The sequence below is a fragment of the Panthera onca genome, chromosome D2 (assembly GCF_046562875.1).
Source record: "Panthera onca isolate mPanOnc1 chromosome D2, mPanOnc1 haplotype 2, whole genome shotgun sequence".
NCBI classification, from domain to species: domain Eukaryota; kingdom Metazoa; phylum Chordata; class Mammalia; order Carnivora; family Felidae; genus Panthera; species Panthera onca.
In genome coordinates, this window is record NC_138349.1 from 9,323,636 (window position 1) to 9,344,895 (window position 21,260).

General features: G+C 44.2%; 1 protein-coding gene and 1 pseudogene across 1 annotated transcript in view; one reads left to right on the plus strand and one right to left on the minus strand.

Moving 5' to 3' along the window:
* Positions 1-21,260, minus strand: part of LOC144613138 (scavenger receptor cysteine-rich domain-containing protein DMBT1-like) — a 54,871-nt gene that overhangs the window by 9,062 nt on the left and 24,549 nt on the right. Inside the window, exons 6-9 of the mRNA XM_081790570.1 lie at positions 18,041-18,392; positions 13,090-13,098; positions 6,953-7,267; positions 2,038-2,428 (exon numbers count right to left, since the gene is read on the minus strand). Coding sequence (XP_081646696.1) covers positions 2,038-2,428; positions 6,953-7,267; positions 13,090-13,098; positions 18,041-18,392 — 1,067 coding nt within the window. The remainder of the gene's footprint in view (positions 1-2,037; positions 2,429-6,952; positions 7,268-13,089; positions 13,099-18,040; positions 18,393-21,260) is intronic.
* On the plus strand, positions 6,162-6,310 carry LOC132685695 (U2 spliceosomal RNA; annotated as a pseudogene).

The following is a 21,260-nucleotide window of genomic DNA, read 5'->3' on the forward strand; positions in this document are numbered from 1 at the left end:
AGAACTTTCCCTGAGTCATCCACCCCTCCAACATTGACATCATTCTGTGTCTGCCTGTTCACAACCTGTCCATTTGTTTTCCCATCTGCTTGTCTGTCTGTCTATCCATCTGTCCAATACTCAGCACAAAATTAAAGATAACACCTATGACAGTGGCATTCTCCATCAGATTATCTGTCTGTGTGAGAACTGGACCTACACTTGATTGGCTCTGGTCATCTACCCGTGTCTCTTCCATAGAAGGACCAGCCAGGCCCTCCAGGCATCAGTATTATTTTAGTCCTTTATCTCCAAGTGGTGCTAAGAAAAGTTTAGTGAAGCTTCTGGAATCCCAAGATACAGGCAACAAGAAAGGGGGGGGGGATGGAAATGGAAGATGAAAGAGAAAGGACAAACAAGGAAGACAGAGATTGTCAGAGAAAGGAAAAGGTGGGGAAGAAGAACAAGGTCATTATGGAGGCAGCTCTCTGAAATGATGCTCTTGGGTAGCGCCCTGGCAACATTGCTGTGTTAAGAGCTGCAGTGTCCTTCACATGTAGTGCCCGTGGTGGAGACCACACAGACTGGCATTACTTGATTATTTGGACTGCCTTCTTTGACTACACAGAAATGGAACTGGAACTGTAAATTTATCACCCTTCATTATTGGACACTTTATTCAGAACATGAGTTCTGAGGGATGAGCCAGATAGGGCAGTAGTATTTTTGCTCCCTTTCCTTGGAGAACCACTTCAGGGCTTGAGCTGGAAGATGGTGGTCAGAGCAGCCAAGGATACCAAAGTCTCACCTGCCATCATTGTTCCTGCTGTGAGGGCCAATGGGTGATCTGTCAAACACACACAGGACATGTGGCTCATCAGCTGGTGCTGAGGTCCCCATCCCATCTGCACATGATACTCTGAAGCAGCTCATAACAAATACAGTGTGGGGTCCCTCCTAGAACTGCTAAGTCATCTCTGGGGGCAAAGGCCAGAGCATGTTGGGGATGTTAACATGTAGGAGATGGAAGAAGCACTGATCTAGATCCTTCCCAGATTTTGATAAATTATCCTCTTGTCAGACACACAAATGAGATATCTTAAAATTCAGGGATTAAGAAAACTAAGGACATGAAATTCTGGCACCCGTAGACAACTCCAGTGACCCAAGGGCACTTCGAGGTAAGAATAGGAAGAGGCACTGATTCATCCCTTCTTTTGACCTGGTGAGTCAGCACCTAAGGATGCTGCAGATCCTCCTTTGTGTCCCCTGGAGACCCTTTCCTGGGACCAATGCATTCCCACCTGCTAGACAACCCAGGAGGCAATGTGCCTGAGGCTTTATCAGAGCTTTTCCACTCAGCCTTACTTATGACCCATTGTCCGACCCAAAGCTGAGGGCAGGGCATCAGGGAATGTGGGAGATTGAGAAGGAGAGATGGCACTGGCATGGAAAACTCTGGGTGCTGGCGCTCAGAGCATGCAGGAAAACCAACGGCAAAGGCGGCTCTGGGGGCACCAGGAACAAGGCAGAGGCAGGGAGAGGGTGGGGATAGAATTGGGTCACCTTGACTGTGGCCAGGTCCAGCCCACCAGCCATCTGCCCCTGGGCAGGAAGTGTCCTTCCCCACCTCTTATGTTTTCACCACCCCCTACCCTAGCCACCCATATCTCATTGCCATTACATTGCAACCCCCAGAGCTGACAACCTGAAAGTGCTATGCAGAGGTCTGGGAAATTTAAAATCTGCTGCCTCTGTGTAAAATGAGGAAGAAGTAGAAAGTGAGGCTGGATCAGATGATTTCTAAGGTACTATCCATTTCTCCCACCAGACAGTCAGGTGACTCCGTGTGTCCCAGGTACTCCACTGGCCTGGAGAATGACATACCCAACTTCCAGCAGAACCTCTTCCCCAAAGTTTGGGTAAACTGCACATGTAACTATCGCTTCCTTACCTGGTGGCGTGGCCATAGAATATTCAGCATCTGTAAGTGTGAAGGGTTAAGATATCTGCTGTAAGCAAATAACGTATTGGTTCTTTCTCAATAGCTACATTTACGTTGTCTTTTGAAAAGTACTGTCTTGGAAAGAGCCAAGGCTGGGCTCTGCCAGGGAGGGGAGCAGGGGTTTACCTGAACAGATCACGCCGGCATCTTCTCCGTGCCCACAGTTGTGGGAAAGCCAGCCGATGTGGGAGCACTCCTCCAGGTGCTGTTCATCCCCCCTGCAGCGCACATTGTCAAGGAGGATTTTCCCAGATCCTTCCCCAAAGTGGGCCTCACCTGGGGCTGAAATGGCCCAGCCACACCCCAGCTGCCTGCAGATGATGTTAGCTTCTGACAGATCCCAGAGGTCATCACACACGGTCCCCCAGACTCCCCGGTAGAAGAGTTCCACGCGGCCTGCACACCTCCCGTGGCCACCTACCAGCCGCACGGGGGCCCAGCCTCCTGGGGAAGAACCAGGGGTCAAGGGGTGATGGCCACTCGCTCTGCCTTTTGATGACCAGACTATCTGATACCCAACCTAACTTTTCTTACTTTCTATGACTTTGTTATTCACACTCTTCACGCTGTCGTGTGAGATCCCATGCCATTCTCCACGTGCGTCTGCTTTGAGAAGCCTCTAATGTCTCCCTTATCCACACTCTATTTAAGGCCGCTTGCCTGTGGTAGAGTATTTACCAAAATGACCACAGTTCTTCTCTTCCCAATCTCCCCACTCTTTACAATGTGACATTGCAGCTCTGCCCAAGAGGTTCTAAGCTGGTGGCCTGGGACTTGCATTGGCCAGTAGAATATGGCAGAAGTAATGGTGCACTCATGTGAAACTGAGGCCTCAAGAGGCATGACAGGCTTCAGTTTACTCCCTGGGAACACTGAGGTAATCATGCGAATAAGCTTGAGCTAGCCTGTGGGTGACAAAAGACACATGACCTCATTGCCTCCGTTACCTCCGATAACAGCTATGGAACTATAAGACATGTGAGGGAGGCCATCCAAGGCCAGGCAGTCTTCACCTGACTTGCTGGATAGTCACAGATGCATGAGCAAGCCCAGCCGAGTCAGCCAAGACCAGCCACGCCTATCTTAGATTGGCAGAGCTGCCCAGGTGACCCTTAGACTCATGAGCAATGATAAATGATGGTCATTTTAAACCATTGTGCTTTGGGATGGTTTTACATGGCAATAGATAATTTACACACTTGCTTATCTGTTAAGATAAGTTACTTTTTGTGGTGACCATTTTGCAACATATACAAATATGGAATCATTATGCTGTAGACCTGAAACTAATACAATGTGATATGTTAATTATACCTCAATAAAAAAAAATGGATGTAAAGAAGAAAGCTTGGGCAGATATATAAAAAATGTAAACTTATAAAAAACACAAAAAAGAAAGATGTGGAGTGTGAATTCATGTGATTGAACTCACAGAGCCAACAATGGCGCCTTTGGTAATCACCACGCCCTCAAAGCCATGGCCAACGGCCAGGAGCTATGGCACCTGCTGGGCACTATTCTACCAGGGATGCTCAAACCCTGAAGAGTGATAATGGCTCCTCTCTCTCCTTCCTGAATCTTTTTTCTTTTTCTTCTTTTTTTAAATGTTTATTTATTTTTGAGAGACAGAGACAGAGTACGAACAGGCAAGGAGCAGAGAGAGAAGAAGACACAGAATCTGAAGCAGGCTCCAGTCTCTGAGCTGTCAGCACAGCTTGAACTCATGAACCGCGAGATCATGACACGAGCAGAAGTCAGAAGCTTAACCGACTGAGCCACCCAGGTGCCCCCCTTTTTTAATCTTTTGACTGTACAGCTAGATTAAGAGACTCAGGAGTCCAATGTTTTACTCCTACCTTATCTGACCTCAGACTAGACTTAATTTGTAAAAGAAAAAAAAAAAACTAACTCAGGGCTTAATATCCTAAAATATTGCCCATCCCTGATCACAGCAGAAAACCATCTCAAAGAGCCAACTCACTGTTCACTAATTCTGTATGGTTATCGGCCAGCCCTAAGTTCTAATTTGGAACACATGTTAATGTCTCCAACCCTGCAGCTCATAGGGAGTCTATCTGGTTTCTTCCCTGCTTGACATAATCCCATTGCCCCCTCATCCTTCAAGTCCTGCCAAGAACCCTTGGATCTGGATGGAGACCCTCTTCTGGGAGCCTATGGCATTCTGTGCTTCCCCATTAGAGTATTCACCACACTTTTTGGTAACAGTTTCTTCCCCCCTCTTCCCATGGACTTAACTTACTTGAGGATCAACTCTGTTTATTGCTATCTATAACCCCAGTGACATTATGAATCCTTAGTGACATATATTCATTCACTCATTCATTGTTGAATGAACAAAGTTGTTCAGAAGACATATCATAAAGAGAAACAGTCTTACCTGGAGGTGCAGAAGAAGGTGAGTGTTGAGTCACTGATGTGGGAAGTAGGTTCTCATAGGCTGTTGGTGGGTAAAAAAGAAGGATGGTCATCTGGGAGCAGTCAAAACATTGGGAGAAGATACAGTTGCTTCAAGGCGTCATCTGCCTTCTCCCAGGATTCACCAGGAATAACCACGACACTGTATTCTAAGTCCAGGACCTCACAGCCACAAGATCTTCACTTAGGACAGAGCATGGTATTATTGCCTGTTGATGAATGAACATGCACTACATGGCCATCAGAAAAGCAAGACTCGTGGACAATTTGCCCCGTGTGACCTGCCGTAGGAGAGATCATCAGTTGGCCATCATCTCTTTCTTTGCTGCCTTCTCTCCATGTGTGTCATGACATCACCTGAACAAAGCAAGGAGATTCACAAAGCAGTTCCTGGAAGTGGAGTGCAGGAGAGAGAGGAGGGCATCAACTCTGAAATGCACCAGAAATCTTTGAGGGCAAAGAAACTATTTTACATCTTGATAGTGGTGGTGATTATACAGCTGCACACAATCACCCAAATCCATCCAACTGGACCTGAAAATGGGTGAGTTTTATGGTGCACAAATCAAATATTAATTAAAAATATGATGGGTTGATGGATGAATAAAGGGATGATAGACATATTGATAAATTTATCGTGTGATCTAGGTAGGTAGGAGCTCATTTTCTTTTCTTTTTTTTTTTTTTTTTAGGAGCTCATTTTCAAATCCTTCAAATTCTGCTGCATATTTGACAATCATCACAATAAAATGTCAGATGGGAAAGGGTCCCCCAATTTCTAGTACAAGACCTACATCTCCGTCCTTCAATGACCACCTCTCACTTGCCACAGTGCCACACACTTCATTCAACCAATCCACGTGGCTGCTGATCCTCTCCTTGTTAGTCACAGAATGTCAAAGGCATAGAATTTTATGGATCCTGGACTCCAATGTGCCTGTTCTAATGACATGGAGAGTGAGGGCCAACGTCATTCACCTGGAGAGAGACCAGCCAGGATCAGATTCCTTCAGCTCAGGCCCTTTGGCTCCCACCCCCCTCCCCCCCACACAGCCTCCCTTAGTTGGCATTTGACCAAAAGAAAAGATTGTGTGAGTGCCTGGCACCAGTGCTTGTCTGGTGCCAGGCGTTTTGGGCATTGTCACATGCAATTCTCAATTATTCAATTCTCTATGTTATTCTGACTCCTACGAAGAGAAATGAAGATGAAACGGGATCAAGAGATGACATCACTTGGCTAAGGTCGTATAACTGAGGGTGAGCATATGCCATGTCTGCCCCTCCCATTAGGGTGCAGACCCTGTGAAGGAAGAGCACTGGGGGGAGGGGTTTGACCTCTGCTGTGGCTCCAGTGTTTACCGGCACAGAGTTCAGCATGTGGTGGACACTCAGTCAATATCCATGAACAGACAGATGGGTGAATAATGAAGCTGGGAACCAAACCAGGATCTGACTCTAAACCTCATACCACGTCTAGTAGATGAGGCCAAATGTAAGACGGGTCCTACCTGGGGGCAAAGCAGCTGTGGACTGAACACCTGTCAACATGGAAAGAGACTGAGCATGTTAACGTGTCTTATTTAGTGATTATTTACTGGTAACATTCTAGTTTTAGGGAGCTTGGAGGCAGACAGAAGCAGAGACCATGCCCTTGAGGATCTTAGCATGTCCTGGGGATTTGAGCCATGAGACCAGTCAGCAAATGCTGAGCGTCCCAGGGGAGCTTCAGAAGGCAGTGCTCATCGCTTCTCGGCCTTTTGGCTAAGATCAAGTGTAGTATCTGTTCTTATCAGAAGGCAGTGCTCCCCCAGGGACCTTAGATGTTGAGGGGTATGGCTCAGGACGAGCCAGGTGTATCCTGGCAGAGCTTGTCATTCGTAGGAACGTTATCCCAGCTGCCAGAGGGACAGAATCAGGAAAGATTCTGTGAGGCAGAGTGTCAACTGGAAAGACACATAGGTTTGGGAAGGTCACCAGGCTTAGACGTGGAAGGCTTGGAACACCAGCTGAAAAATTTGGCCCATCACCAGAGGTCACAAACTCAAACTCGAAAGTTTCCAAGGGCCGTGGGAATAAAACAAGTAAGGGGTTTGAGTGACGGGGACTGTGTGAACTGGAAAGCTGTTTCATGACCAAAGAGTCAGCTCTTTCTCAGATCCAGTTGGTGAACGTAATAAAAGAATTTGTTGTTTTGAGCTTTAACTTCTGTTTATACTTTTTTTTTTTTTCACAAACGGAAGAATTTGGATTTTTATGCCAGATAATGTGTTTTGGCTGAGTTCGAGTTCAGCCTGAATTTTCAAACCAAACAGGTCACATCTGAGCCTGGATCTGTGATCATGAGCCATACTCAGCAATCTGCAGCCAAGGGGATGGTCAGGTCAATGCACAACTTTGAAAGCGTGTAGACAACACCAGTGGCCTGCCTTGATCCACTGACATTTCTGGACCGTGCTGGCTGTGTGTGTGGAGAATGAGTAGTGAGGGGATAACAGTAGCCTTCCAAGTGAGGACTGACAGTCAGCACCTCACCTGTGCAGACGACACCAGCATCCTCCAGGTGCCCGCAGTTGTGCCCGGCCTCACCCCTGTGCACGCACTGCCCCAGGTGACTCTCGCTGCCCGCACACTGCAAGTTGTCCAGCAAAATCTTCCCAGAGCCTGCCCCGAAGTGGGCCCCCGTGGGTGCTGCCACGGCCTGGCCACACTGCAGCTGGCGGCACACGACTGTGGCCTCGGCCAGGTCCCAGAAGTCATCACACACGGTCCCCCATGTGCCCTGGACGAGAACCTCCACTCGGCCCGAGCACCTCCCTGTGCCATTCACCAGCCTCACGGTCATGGAAGCTCCTGGGGAGACAGAGCAGCGGGATATTGTGAGATTGACCTTTATTTATGTCAGCATGTTGCCTTGATCCTGTTACAGTGGGCCAATATACTGCTGTTGTCATAATTCCTCTGGGTTGGGCAGATAGAGAGATCAATGGTCTTGGAACATCAGTGCTGGACTTTCTCCTTCCCAGAAGTGCCAGAAGACCCCAATGAACAGCAACATCTGGCTTCTGGAGGGGGAAAGGCAGAGGTCCTTGGGTCTCAGCCTTGCACACGTATCCCTGTCCCACTGACGGCAGAAGAACTTCAGGGAATCCTTGACTTGAGGGCCATCTGGATGTGATGGCCATGGCTTTGTGGACAGCTGACCAGAGTATTTCCATGGGAGTTGCCCAGTATGGTGTAATCTGGAGATTAAAGAGTGCTCTTTCTTGCACTAAAGACATTTCTTTGCCGCCAGCACAGTGGTATTTTTAACCATAGAACATTCCCTTAATGCCTAATAGGGGAAAAAGTTGATAGAGTTCACCCCTCAGGATTTACAATCAGTGACAGGATGGAGAAACCACACACTTTGCGCTATCAGGGCAAGTAAGAGGGATACCTCTAGGAGTCTAACAACACTATTGGTGACAGACATTTCATCTGCTTTGAGAGATCAGTTTATGTAGGACTGGCTTTGAAACAGGAAGATGATTTCTGCAGGTCGATCATAAAGGAAGGAGGTTCGCCCCAGACAGAGTGAAAGGAGGGGCAAGTTCACGTGGAAGGGAAACCTGTAGGGGCTTCAACTGCAACATGATTTGACTAAATGAACTCATTTCCTCTCCTTCCACAAGCATGTGAAAGGCCTTAAAATGTAATCTGCAAGGACAGAGAAAACGGGAAGAATAGGAAGAGCTGATGGGAAAATCCCAGCACGTTCTTTTTAGAAACTAGAGACCAGAGAAACCTCGTAGGTGATGTGTTTGGAGGAAGAGAATGCCAACCAATGTAGGATTGAGGTGCTGGCAAAGAAGGGCATAGTGGTCAATTGTATTTTCTAAAGGTGTCTACAAAATCTCTCCCGTTCCTCGAGCCCTCTGGAATCTTGACAGTCCCATGTCGGAAGGAGGAGTCTCTGTATCATCCCTTCGTAAAACCAGGTGGGCCTTTGTGACTTTCTTGACCAATGGAGTGTGGCACGAGCCAGGGTGAGGGAAGTGCCATGCACTTGGGCTCTATTTCCTCAGGGGACTGTCTCCCGGAACCCAGCCACGACCCTGGGAGAAAGGCCAGGCCTAATGCAGATGCTGATGTTTGAAAGTCAAACATTTAAACACACTTCTCAGTGTGTTTACACTTCTCAGTGTGTTTAAGTTTCTCTAGGTCAGTTCTCTCACCTCAGCAAAAGGTAAATATTTGATGACAACAATGATGGCGATAGTTATTATAGAACTAACGTTTATATAGACTTCTTGGTGTCCAGCACTAAGTAAACGATGCTTTCAGCATCTTTAACCTCCACGGTGGTCCTCCAGCCACATCTGTGTATCTATGTGTGTGTGTGTAGATGTGTATATATAAATAATACTGTGTATACATGTATATAGACACTCATGGATGTATTACAGGCAAATATATTCTATTATAGTACCCATATTGTAGGTGAGGAAATTAAGGCACATAGCAGTTGAGTAATGTGCCCAAGATCACACAATTCTGGGGAACCAGTGTTTGAAATTAGGAAATCTGGTTCCCTAGCCCATCCAAGAAATCTTAGTGAGATTTATTTAGTAGGAAACAAAATAAAAACTAGAGAGAACTCCCAGAAGAATCAGATTACTAGTTTGTGGGTATAGAACCAAGGTAGTGGGTGAAGTTGGAGAAGGAAGGCTGCATGACAGTCAGTCTGTTAGCACCGTGTAGTTGTTAATGCACATGCATAGAGCACCTTGGTGGAAGGAAGGAAGAAAGGAAGGAAAGAAGGAAGGAAGGAAGGAAGGAAGGAAGGAAGGGGAAGGAAAGAAGGAAGGAGGGAAGGAAGGAAGGAGTCTGCTTCGGATCCTGTGTCTCCCTCTCTCTCTGCCCCTCCCCTGTACTCTCTCTCTCTCTCAAAAATAAAATAAACATAAAAAATTTTTAAAAATAAGATGCATTTTATTTTGAAATATTTAAGCATGAAAATGTATGCAGGATATACTAAAAGTACCAATTTATATTAAAAAAATTATATTACTATACGTGAGTATAGGCTAATCTAGAGCTAATAATTCAATAGTTAAAGTAAAAACAGAAATACCAAAACACCAAACAAAAAGCAACCGAGTTAAAAGAAAAGAAAATAATGTCTTATACTTAGAAGAAAGATATTCTATTTTCTTCTGCTGATTTAATATAGGAATTTATTAAGGAGTAATGGATTTCCACCCTAAAGGATTTTTATAATAAATTTTAATTTACTAGAGATGAAGATCTGTTTATTTTTTTGAAGATCTGTTTCTATAGATGCAAAATATATATGCTCGCATTCCTTTTATCAAAATTCTTTCTTTGTTTTGTGATCCTTATTATAAGTGTGGAGTTACTCAGACTTGCTTTTTTCCCTCAATGCTAACCAGAGAGATTCTAACAGCTCCTCACTGCTGCCAAGGAGAAAGATCTCAGCAAGGTAAAGCAGTAAGGAAAAGTCTTTCTTTTCAGTTAGAGAAAAACAGATACTATTTTGCTGCATAAAGTTGTCTTTGCAGATAAAATTTTTAAAATTTAATAATCACAGATTATTTCTGTCTAGTGAAAGGGTCTGCAATCTAATGGTTGTTTTATTTGTTGCCCTGGCCATGATATTTATATTGACATTCTGCATTCTAGAAGGTTCTAAAAAGCCTGGCGTGCTTCTCTGTTAAGCCAACAGTGATCTTTGGCACCTCCCAGTTCCCTACACGAAAGAGATAAAAAGCAGAATCCCCAATCCCACTAGATTTCTTATTTAAACGAGGAGTTTATAAGGGTCTATGTCTCATTGTATGAATAGCTCTCTAGCTTACAAAATAGGAGTAGGAATACAACACACTACAATACAATACAATAATATAAGTAGTAATATTTCTCTAACATACCAGTTCTTTTGAGATCAGTTAGAATATACACGTGAGTAAAATTGCAATGCAAATGTGCACTGTCAGCCTAATCACAAGGAGATTATGCTCAGAAGAGAAGGTGAGGAAGCCTGCCGAAAGGTTAGAGGTCAAGCTCCCCTTTACAAGTCCCAATTCTCCTGGGCCGTCAGAATTTGCTCTGTGGACACCCTCCCCACATCGCTCTGGAAAAGCATGGAAACACCGCAGTGAGACTATCGCCTACTGTTTTCAACTCAGTCCTACCAGGAAATGTGTGCACTGTTCCCTGAAAGTTAAACCTCTTTTCAACAAGGCTCCTGTGAGCACCCTTGGGCCAAAATAGGCCGGCTTGCTGTGAGCCATTGCTGCTAACAGGCAGCCTGGCTTACTGAGCCCAGCTCCAAGGATGTTGCCTTTGGGTGGCCCTCCCCACGGCCAATCGATTCTGTCCCCCAGGAAGCTGTAAAGTAAGGCAGAATCCACCCCTGCCTCCTATTTGAAACAACTTTGTGGTAGGCAAAAATGTCATGTCCTTCCTCCTTCCCAAATGGGCTTGGGGTGGTGGTGGTGAGTTCAGACCTGCTAGTTATTCAGAACAACCCAGAGGAGCAGACAGATTCATCAATCAGATGTGGTGGGCACACTGCCTGGGGCCCAGGTGACTGCTAAAGGCCCCTAAAAATGTCTTAATTTCTTTAAAATTAGAAGAAAAAGATGACCTCAGTCTAGTCTATATTCCATTTGTCTTTATACCAACGCGGTCATAAAATATAATTAGGTATAAGGGTCTCTGAAAGCAAAAATGCTCAGGGACCCAGGGATATCAAGAAGTGGCTCAAGCTGGGGCTCGAAACAGAGGAGGTGATGTGTGACTGCTGTGTGATACGCTTTTAGGAAGCAACAGAATATCTACACACAGCCATAAACTCCCACCATAGCGTTTATTTGGAAATACAAACACTTGAGGGGAGCCTGAGTGGCTCAGTTGGTTAGGCATCTGACTTGATTTCAGGGCAGGTCATGATCTCACGATTTGTGAGTTTGAGCCCTACATCGGGTTCCATGCTAACAGTGCAGAGCCTGCTTGGGATTCTCTTTCTGCTCCTCTCTCTGCAACGAGCCCCAACGGCTCTCTCAAAATAAATAAATAAACTTGAAAAATAAACATTTGATGATACCTGACCTGGAAAAATTCATTTATCATGTGAGTTATTGTGGAACCAACCTTCAGATACCCAAATGGTACAACGAGTTTTTCCTCTTTGTAAAGCAGATGTGCAGGCAGGTACCCCAGGGTGAAGAAGGAAGAGACGGGCTGGGGCTCATTCCTAATACAGAGTTCTAGGCATATTAAAAGGGTACATTTTGCCTGTCTGTCACCCTGGAAGCTATAAATTTATAAGTTTTTCCCATTAGGAATTTTATACTAAAACCTACTGAGTAAGTGATTACCAGCTGACACCCCCGTTTCCTGGCTATGGTCCTAATGCACCTGCACTGTACAATTAGGCTTGTAAGAATGTTCTCTTTCCAGTAGTCCAGAGGTAGCTTTGGACATACTGTCTCCGCACCGCCCCCCCCCCCGCCCCCCAAAAGACTAGTAGTCACATGGGTTTGGAGTCAGATTGCTACATGCCCAGATCTTGGCTTCACCATGTTCTAGGGGGGTAATGCTAGAAAATGATCCTTTCTGTGTCTCATTTTATGAGCCAATGATGAGGGTTGTGGGAGAATAATGCTGGGAGGTTCTTGTGAGCACTCAATGAACTGTCAGTTGTATGAAAGCATCCGATTCTCTGCTTTATTACATTTTGGTTGTTCCACAAACATTAGCTCCCCCGCCCCCCGCATTTTCCCAAGGACTTACCTGCCAGGGGCGTGGGTGTGGATGGCAGGGCCGCAGGCTCCGTTGTGTCTGTGGTTGCATATAATCCATCACCTGTCAGCAGGGATGAACAGAAGCATTCCCAGTAATTGGGACATCCCCTAATTTCAACTTCAGAAAGACTAAGTTTCAGGGGTGCCTAGGTGGCTCAGTCAGTTGAGCACCCGACTCCTGATTTCGGCTCAGGTCACCATCTCACGGTTTCATGCGTTCGAGCCCCACATCGGGCTGCTCTGTGCACTGACCCTGTACAGCCTGCTTGGGATTCTCCTCCTTTCCCTCTCTCTCTCTGTCCCTCCCCCAGTTGCACTCTCTATGTCTCCCTCTCAAAATAAATAAATACGCTTTAAAAAAAAATGAGAAAGAAAGAAAGACAAAGATTTGAACACCAAGCCAGCTTGAAGGTCACGGTCAGGTAGAAATGTCGGCTCCTGGCTCTGCTCTTACGCAGGCCAGGAGTCCTCTCCTGGCTGTGGTCAGCGGGCCCAGGAAGGGGCCAGTCCACTGCCCCGCACACAGTGCCCTCCCCCCTATTCCCCGCAGAACAAATAGCAACCCACCTGCTAGAATGGCCATCATGGGAAGTGTCACAGGCTGTGTGGTGGGCACGGCTGCTGTCAGCACTTCGCCTGTGTCTGTAAAGCAAAGAGAGGCCTTGTTCACCGCTAGATGCGACCTCCCCACACGGGGAGGGGGAACTTCAGACAGGCCCCAACAGAAGCCTAGGCGCAAGTCTGTCCTGCTATGGTCTGGGTCTGCTCTCTGCCTTTCCTGGCACACCCACCCAACGTGGGTATCAGAGCCCACTGTGGGGTAAAAGGCTCACGGGTGGATGGTATGCCCTCGCCTGGCACACTCCGGTTCTCTAAGTGCCCACAGAACCAGTGGTAGATCTTTTCCCTCATTTCCTTTGAGGAGCAGCCCAGATGTGTCCTGTCACAGAGATATGCAGTCAATTACACAGCTGAGTGTTTTCCATTTCGATGTTTGGTGGCTTTATCTTGGCTCTGAGTAGCCAAAGCCGTGTGAGGCTTCCATAGGGCATGAAGACAGCCCTGTTTTCATCTTATTAACTCGTAAAATGGCAATAAAGTATTGTTTTGCTTCCTTTTTAAAAAATTATTTATTTACTTAAAAAAAGTGGGCTCCACCCCCAGCACAGGGCCTGAACTCACAACGTTGAGGGCAAGAGTCTCATGCTCTACTGACTGAGCCAGCCAGGTGCCCCTGTTCTGCCTCCTTTTTAAAATAGCTTTATCAAGGCATCATTGCTGCTCAGAGAGCTGCATGTATTTACTGTGTACAGCTTATTGGGTTCAAACATACACAAACACTTGCAATATTATCACCACAGTCACGGTAATAGACATATCCAACAACTCCCAGAATTTCTTTGTATTTTCCCCTCCTTTTTTTTTTTTTTTTTTTTTTTGTTGTTGTTGTTGTGAACACTTAGCATGGTATGCATCCTCTTAGCAAATTTAAAAAAAATTTTAATGTTTATTTTTGAGAGACAGAGCAAGAGAGACAGAGCATGAGTGGGGGAGGGGCAGAGATAGAGAGGGAGACAGACTCTGAAACAGACTCCAGGCTCTGAGCTGTCAGCACAAAGCCCCATGTGGGACTCGCACTCGGGAACGGTGAGATCATGACCTGAGCAGAAGTCGGACGCTTAACCCACTGAGCCACCCAGGCACCGCTCAAATTTAACTACTTACACTATATTGTATGGTAGATCTCCAGCATTTATTCAAGCATAACTGAAACTTCCTATCATTGAACTCCCTCCCCTGGACCCCTGACAACCACCACTCTATTCTCTGCTTCTGTGAGCTTGACTATTTGAAATGCCTCATATAAGTGAAATCATGCAATATTTATCCTTCTGTGATTGGCTTATTTTGCTCAGCATTATGTCCTCCAGATTCAGCTATATTGCTGCCAATGGCAGAATTTCCTTCTTTTTTTTTTTTTTTTTTAAGGCTGAACGATATTCACTTTATATAGGTACCACATGGTCTTTATCTGTTCACCTGTTGATGGACGTGTGGGTTTTTTCCATATCTTAGCTATTGGGAATGTTGCTGCAATGAACATGGCCATGCAGATGTCTCTGAGAGCCTGATTTCAATTCATTCAGGTATATTACTCAGGAGTAGGGTGGCTGGATCATATGCCAGTTTTAGTTTTAATTTTTAAGAATCTTTGAAATGTTTTCTATAGCAGCTGAACCATTTTACATGTCTATGGACAGTGTGCAAGGTGCCAATTTCTCTACAACCTCGCCATACTTATTATTTCTCTTTTTAAAAATAGTGACCAACCTAACAGGCACGAGGTGATATCTCATTGTAGTTTTGATTTGCATTTCCCCTAATAATTAATGATGTTGAGCATCTTTTCATATACCTGTTGGACATTTTTATCTTCTTTTTGGAGAAACGTCAGTTCAAGTCTTTTGCCCATTTTTTAATGTGGTTATTTGATTTTTTTGCTATTAAATTTTGGGAGTTCTACATAGATTTTGGAAATTAACCCCTTAGCAGATATATTATTTGCAGATACTTTCTCCCATTTCATAGGTTGCCTTTTAATTCTGTTGATTGTTATTTCTGCTGTGCAGAAGCTTTTCAGATTGATACAGTCCCGTTTACCTATTTTTGGTTTTGTTGCCTGTCTCAGGTGTCATATCCAAGAATTTATTGCCAACCAGTGTGAAGAAGACTTTCCCTTATGTTTTCTCCTAGGAATTTTATAATTTCAGGTGTTATGTTTAAGTCTTTAATCTACGATGAGTTAATTTTTGTGTATGGTATAACACAGGGGTCCAATTTCTTTTTTTGCACATGGATATTCATTTTCCCCAATATTATTTGTTGAAGAGACCATCATTTCTCCATTGTGTATTCTTGGTGCCCTTGTCAAAGATTAGTTCACTATATATACGTGGGTTTATTTCTGGGTTCTCTATTCTGTTCCATTGGTCTATAGGCCTATCTTTATGCCAGTACCATAATGTAGGTTTTTAATACATTTTGGAATCAGGGAGTTCAATGCCTCTAGCTTTGTTCTTTCTCAAGATCGCTTTGGCTATTCTGGGTCTTTTGTAGTTTCATATGAATTTTAGGATTGTTTTCTCTACTTCTGTAAAAATTACCCTTAGCATTTTGATGGAAAGAGCTTTGAATCTGTAGATCTCTTTGGATAGGATGGCCATTGTAACAATATCTTGTCTTCCAATCCATGGACATGGGATATCTTTACATTTTTTGTATTTCCTTTAATTTACATCATCAATTATAGTTTTCAGTTACAGATCTTTTACCTCTTTAGCTAAGTTTATGCCCAAGTAATTTTATTTTTGTTGATGATACTGTAAATGGGATTATCTTAATTCTCTTTTTAGATGGTTTATTGTTAAAGAAACACAATTGATTTCTGTATGTTGATTCTGTATCTTGTAACTTTACTAAATTCATTTTTTAGTTTTAACATTTTTTTTTCTCTCTGGAGTGCTTAGGGTTTTCTATATGTAAGATCAGGTCATCTGGAAACAGATAATTTAACTTTTTCCTTTCCAACTTGAATTTCTATTATTTCTTTTCCTTACCTAGTTGCTCTGACTAGGAATTCTAGTACTATATTGAATAGAAGTGGCAAGAGAACATCCCTGTCTTTTATTCTGATCTTTAAGGAAAAGCTTTCAAATTTTCACCATTGTGTTAGCTGAGGTCTTGTTATATATGGCCTTTATTATGTTGAGGTACGTTCCTTCTACATCTAGGTTGTTAAGTATTTTCATCATGAAATGGTGTTAAATTTTGTCATATGCACTTTCTGCATCTATTGAGATGATTATGTGCTTTATTTTTAAAAATTATTTATTTAATTATTTTTAAAAATTGTAATCCTTGTATAATTAACATACAGTGATACATTAGTTTCAAGTGTACAACATAGTAATTCAACAATTCCATACATTACTCAGTGCTCATCATGATAAGCGAACTCTTAAACCCCTTCACCCATTTCACCCATTTTAAAAACTCTTTAATTGTATTAATGTGGTATATCACATTCATTGATTTGTATATGTTGAACTACCCTTACAACCCAGGGAAAAATCCCACTTGATCGCAATGTATGATCCTTTTAATGTGCTGTTGTATTGTTTCTTTTAAAAAAGATCTCAAACATCTTTTTAAAAAGATGCTCAAGCAGAGCAAAATATTAGGATTTGATAAAACTTAGTATTGGATATTCAGGGGTTCATGATACTATTTTTACATTTGTCAGTGAGTTTGAGACTTCTCATAATGTTATTTTATATATGTAAATGATTGGCTAGCCACTTAATTATTTTGATCAGTTTAAATAATTTGGGACTAGACTATCTAGAAATCAGTTAAACCATCAAAGTGGTTATTTAAAGAGAGTTGTAATAGAAAAAGAAAAAAAAATCACATAATTGATTTAATTTTTTAGTTGGCCACGTGGTTCATTGTACAAGGTACAATGTACAATCAGTCTTAGTATGTCAAATACACACCAGAAGTTTTACTCCCAATGGCAAAGCAACTGAGACTCAGTTCCAATGAAGGTGAAGAAGGGGATCTTGTGATGTGTGGCCAATGCCAGTGGGAATTTCAGTAGCAACTATTTTATTGTGACACCCATGTTATCATGTATTTAAGGAAACAGGCTTTGTTGTTCTCCTATCAAATACCTACAGAGGGAGAAATGATTCATTTTTATACGCTGTGTCCTCTTCTAACCACTTATTTGTTTTTGTATTTTTCAGATTCCTGAAATTAAAAGGATGCTACATACTGATCATACAAATATCTGCTAATACGTGAATCTATCAGCAGTTTTCAAAATACATCTTGATCACCATAAATTTTATTTGGTAGAAATTAACTCAATCTCAACTTACTTTATTTTAATTGACTGAGCCTCTGAACCCTTTAGAGACAAACTAAATATTCTCAACGTCCAGGTTTTGTTTAGGCAAGCTCAAGAATTATTTAAGAGGTCTAAGTGGTGAAACGAGAAACCTGATTCCCCTTCTGCTCTGTGCCCCTCTGTATGATGTGATATGATGTAGAATGGCTGTTGCTGGTGTCACTCTACCCTGGAGTGACTCAACCATGCAGGACCACTGGGCTGCACAAGCCCAGAAATCGCCATCCATGTACCACATGTGGTGACCTGCATGGTGATAGAATCCACGGTGCATTCTAGGAGGGTGGTGCTCCCTGGAGTTGTTCCATGCAAAGACCCTACTAACTTGGTTTAGGAAAGGAACATTTTTTTTTTTTAAATGTTTTTAATTTATTTTCCGAGAGAGAGATTGACAGAGTGTGAGAAGGGGAGGAGCAGAGAGAGAGAGGAAGACACAGAATCTGAAGCAGGCTCCAGGCTCTGAGCTGTCAGCACAGAGCCCGACGTGGGGCTCGAACCCACATACCATGAGATCATGACCTGAGCCGAAGTCGGACGTTCAACCGACTGAGCCACCCAAGCGCCCCAGGAAAGGGACATTCTAAGGAGGAAAATCTTCAAAGCAAAAGAACCATGCAAAGAATGGACCAACCTGACAGTGTGTATGCTCGGGTGGCAGTTTCAGGCTCTGTGGTTGGAGTGGGGCCTGGTGAACCATCAGCACCTGATGGCCAGAAGAAATCCACATGCTAAGGCCTATGGTGCCATTTATAATATGAGTCATTAAAATAATCATTGAGAAATGTCTGAAAGGAGACAAAGAAGTGATGTGGGGTTAAAAAAAATGATACAGCCCCTTACCTCTGCAGACGACACCAGCATCCTCCAGATGCCCGCAGTTGTGTCTGGCCTCACCCCTGTGCACGCACTGCCCCAGATGGCTCTCGCTGCCCACACACTGCACATCATCAAGCATGATCTTCCCGGAGCCTGCCCCGAAGTGGGCCCCCGTGGGTGCCGCCATGGCCTGGCCACACTGCAGCTGGCGGCACACGACTGTGGCCTCGGCCAGGTCCCAGAGGTCATCACACACGGTCCCCCATGTGCCTTGGATGAGAACCTCCACTCGGCCTGAGCACCTCCCTGTGCCATTTACCAGCCTCACGGCCACGATGGCTCCTGGGGAGATACGAGGAAGACAGAGACTGGAGATCTAACTCTCTAAGAGATTTCTTATATTGGGGTATACTGTTAGGTAATAACAGTTCAAGTTTTCAGAAATGCTGTCTCTTGACATAATCTTCATCATCTACAGTAAAAGAACAGCCTTTTTAGATTACTTTATTTTAATTGTTTTTTTTCTATTTATTCTTACTGAGAGGACTTGTCTTCTGCAATGTGGCCCAATAGATCTGGAAGTAAATATCCTCAGGGAATATTTAAAGAAATTGTTTGTTTATTACCTGGTGATGTTCATATAGGAGATATGGCTTGTGGAGATGATAGTTCTTTTTTAAAATTTTTTTAAAGTTTATTTATTTATTTTGAGAGACAGAAAGAGAGAGAAAAAGTGAGCATTGGGAGGGTAAGAGAGAGAGGGAAAGAGAGAATTCCAAGCAGGCTCTGCGCTGTCAGCACAGGGCCTGATGTGGGACTCTATCTCATGAACCATGAGATCATGACCTGAGCCATAATCAAGAGTTGGACACAACCAGCTGAGCCACCCAGGCGCCCCTGGAAATGTTAGGTCTGTAATTAAAGGCGAAGAGGCATTAGCATATATGCTAACGAGAAGGCCTAGACATAGCTGAGGAGATAAATTTTGCTCAAATGGAGCAGTGCAGGGAAAATGGAAATCAATAGGTGACATTTTGTCTTTCATATATTTTATTGTAGCGATTCTCTGTGGTAGAGAGCCTAATAGTATTCTTAACATTTAACCGTTCCATATCATTTTCTCAAATCATCTTGGGATGAGCAGTTAATTCTTGTTCACACCTTCCTTCTCTAGCACTCCCGAGGTAACTTCAATCATGTCATCAAGAAAAACACAGTGAAAACAACCACAGTGATCCTTGTAGTTGGGCAGGTCTGGGTGAGCCTTTACCACATATGGTTGTGTGACTCTAGTGTTGTCACACAGTGCCTTCTGTTGATCTGTCTTTTCTGAGCTCTGTTTATGCATTTATGAAATGTTGGAAATCGTGCCTTCCTTTATGGTTATTATGGAGCAACAATATTGTGAAAGCCCTTAATTCTGTGCATGGCACAGAACAGATGCTCAGGAAACATGAAGCAAGTCACAGAGAGGCATTACCTGCTGGTATGAGTGTAGAGTGAAGGATAGAAGGGCCTGTTGTGGGGATGGTAGCTGACAGTCCATCACCTATAAATGATACAAACAGGGACATCATTTGTGACCAAGAACCTCCTAAATGTAGGAAAGGAAGATGTTTACAATGAGAACATCCCGAAAAGTCAGACTCAAATATGACATTGAGTCTTCCATTGGTTTCCTCCACAAAGTTTTAGGCAGAGAAACCCTCACTTCACCCTGTCTTTAAACTTAGTTATCCAGTCTTTAAGATGAGGTTTTGGAATATTCCCCATGGTCTGTACACTCTAGTTCTCTGAATGCCCATGAGTCCATTTCTGGGTCTCTCTGTTTCCATCTCTCTTCTTTCTCTTTTAGAAAACAATCAACTGTGTGCAATCATGGCAACATGGCATTTGTGTCGATGATTGGACTTTTTAGGCTTGTCCTAGGTGTTTGGCCAATTTATCTAGACTATGTGTTACCTAAGCAATGTGAGATTTTCAGCAACTCTTGTTCCTCATTTTGCCTTATAAAACATCAATTCAAGTGATCTCACTGCCATATATCATCATGGGGTCAGTTGGGGAAAATCAGTGTTTAGAATGTCAAATAGCAATTAATGCAGCAAACTGGATATTTAGTGCAGAGAATGGGTTTGTGGTTTCATTTTTTTTAGTTGGAAACATGGTGCTGGTGGAGCTGGCCTTAACCTTCAGTAATAACCCACAGGTGCCGTAGCTGCTGCCAGAGGAGATGGAGACCCAGCACAGGTCGGATGCAAGAACAGCGCTCACACTGGGTGCCTCAGCTCTGGGAGTTCTGCAGCTTTCTCCATCCTTGTAGGCACCATTTTGAGTAAGCTTGGCCCACTGCCAGCATCTGATAGATGGTCAGATGCTCTGGGCATCATGTGCTTTTTATAATACTTTTAACCTGTTGGGTTCTTTTAAACTTGATTAGAGTCTGGAACCAGTGGAATACAATTTGGATTTCCCAGGAATAACAACTGACAGACAGAAAAGGAACACTTTGAGAGTGCCAGGTGATGGATAAGCGTCTCGTTTTGTAAAATGTCATGCCCTCTTTTATTCTTATCTACAACCCTTGCACAGTAGGGGTGGCTCTGCCATCTCTAAGTGCCTCTACCGGAGTATAGATTGAGGAAGCATCTTCTAGAGGGTAAATAGAACCAAAAGCAAAAGCAGCAAGCACAGATGACCCACCTGTGAGTGTGTACATTGAGGAAGCAGCTTCAGAACCTGAGGTGGGGTTGGGGGCTGGTGGGCCATTAGCACCTGAAGATGGAAAGGCATGGGCATGGCTTATTATAATAATGCTTGCAATATGGAGTTTATTCAATACATTGCTTAATGACTTGATTTCGACACAGGTTGACAATGCCTGAGGGTGCATAAAAGCAGTGACATCCTGGGAGGTGACAGCTCCTCCCCTGAGCACACGACGCTGGCTGGCATCCTCCATGGGCCCGCAGTCGTGCCCGGACTCACGCCTGTGCGCGCACTGCCCCAGGTGGCTCTCGCCGCCCACACACTGCACATCGTCCAGCACGATCTTCCCGGAGCCTGCCCCAAAGTGCTCCCCGCCCCTCCATGGGTGTCGCCACGGCCTGGCCACACTGCAGCTGGCGGCACACGACTGTGGCCTCGGCCAGGTCCCAGAGGTCATCACACACGGTCCCCCACGTGCCTTGGATGAGAACCTCCGCTCCGCCTGAGCACCTCCCTGTGCCATTCACCAGCCTCA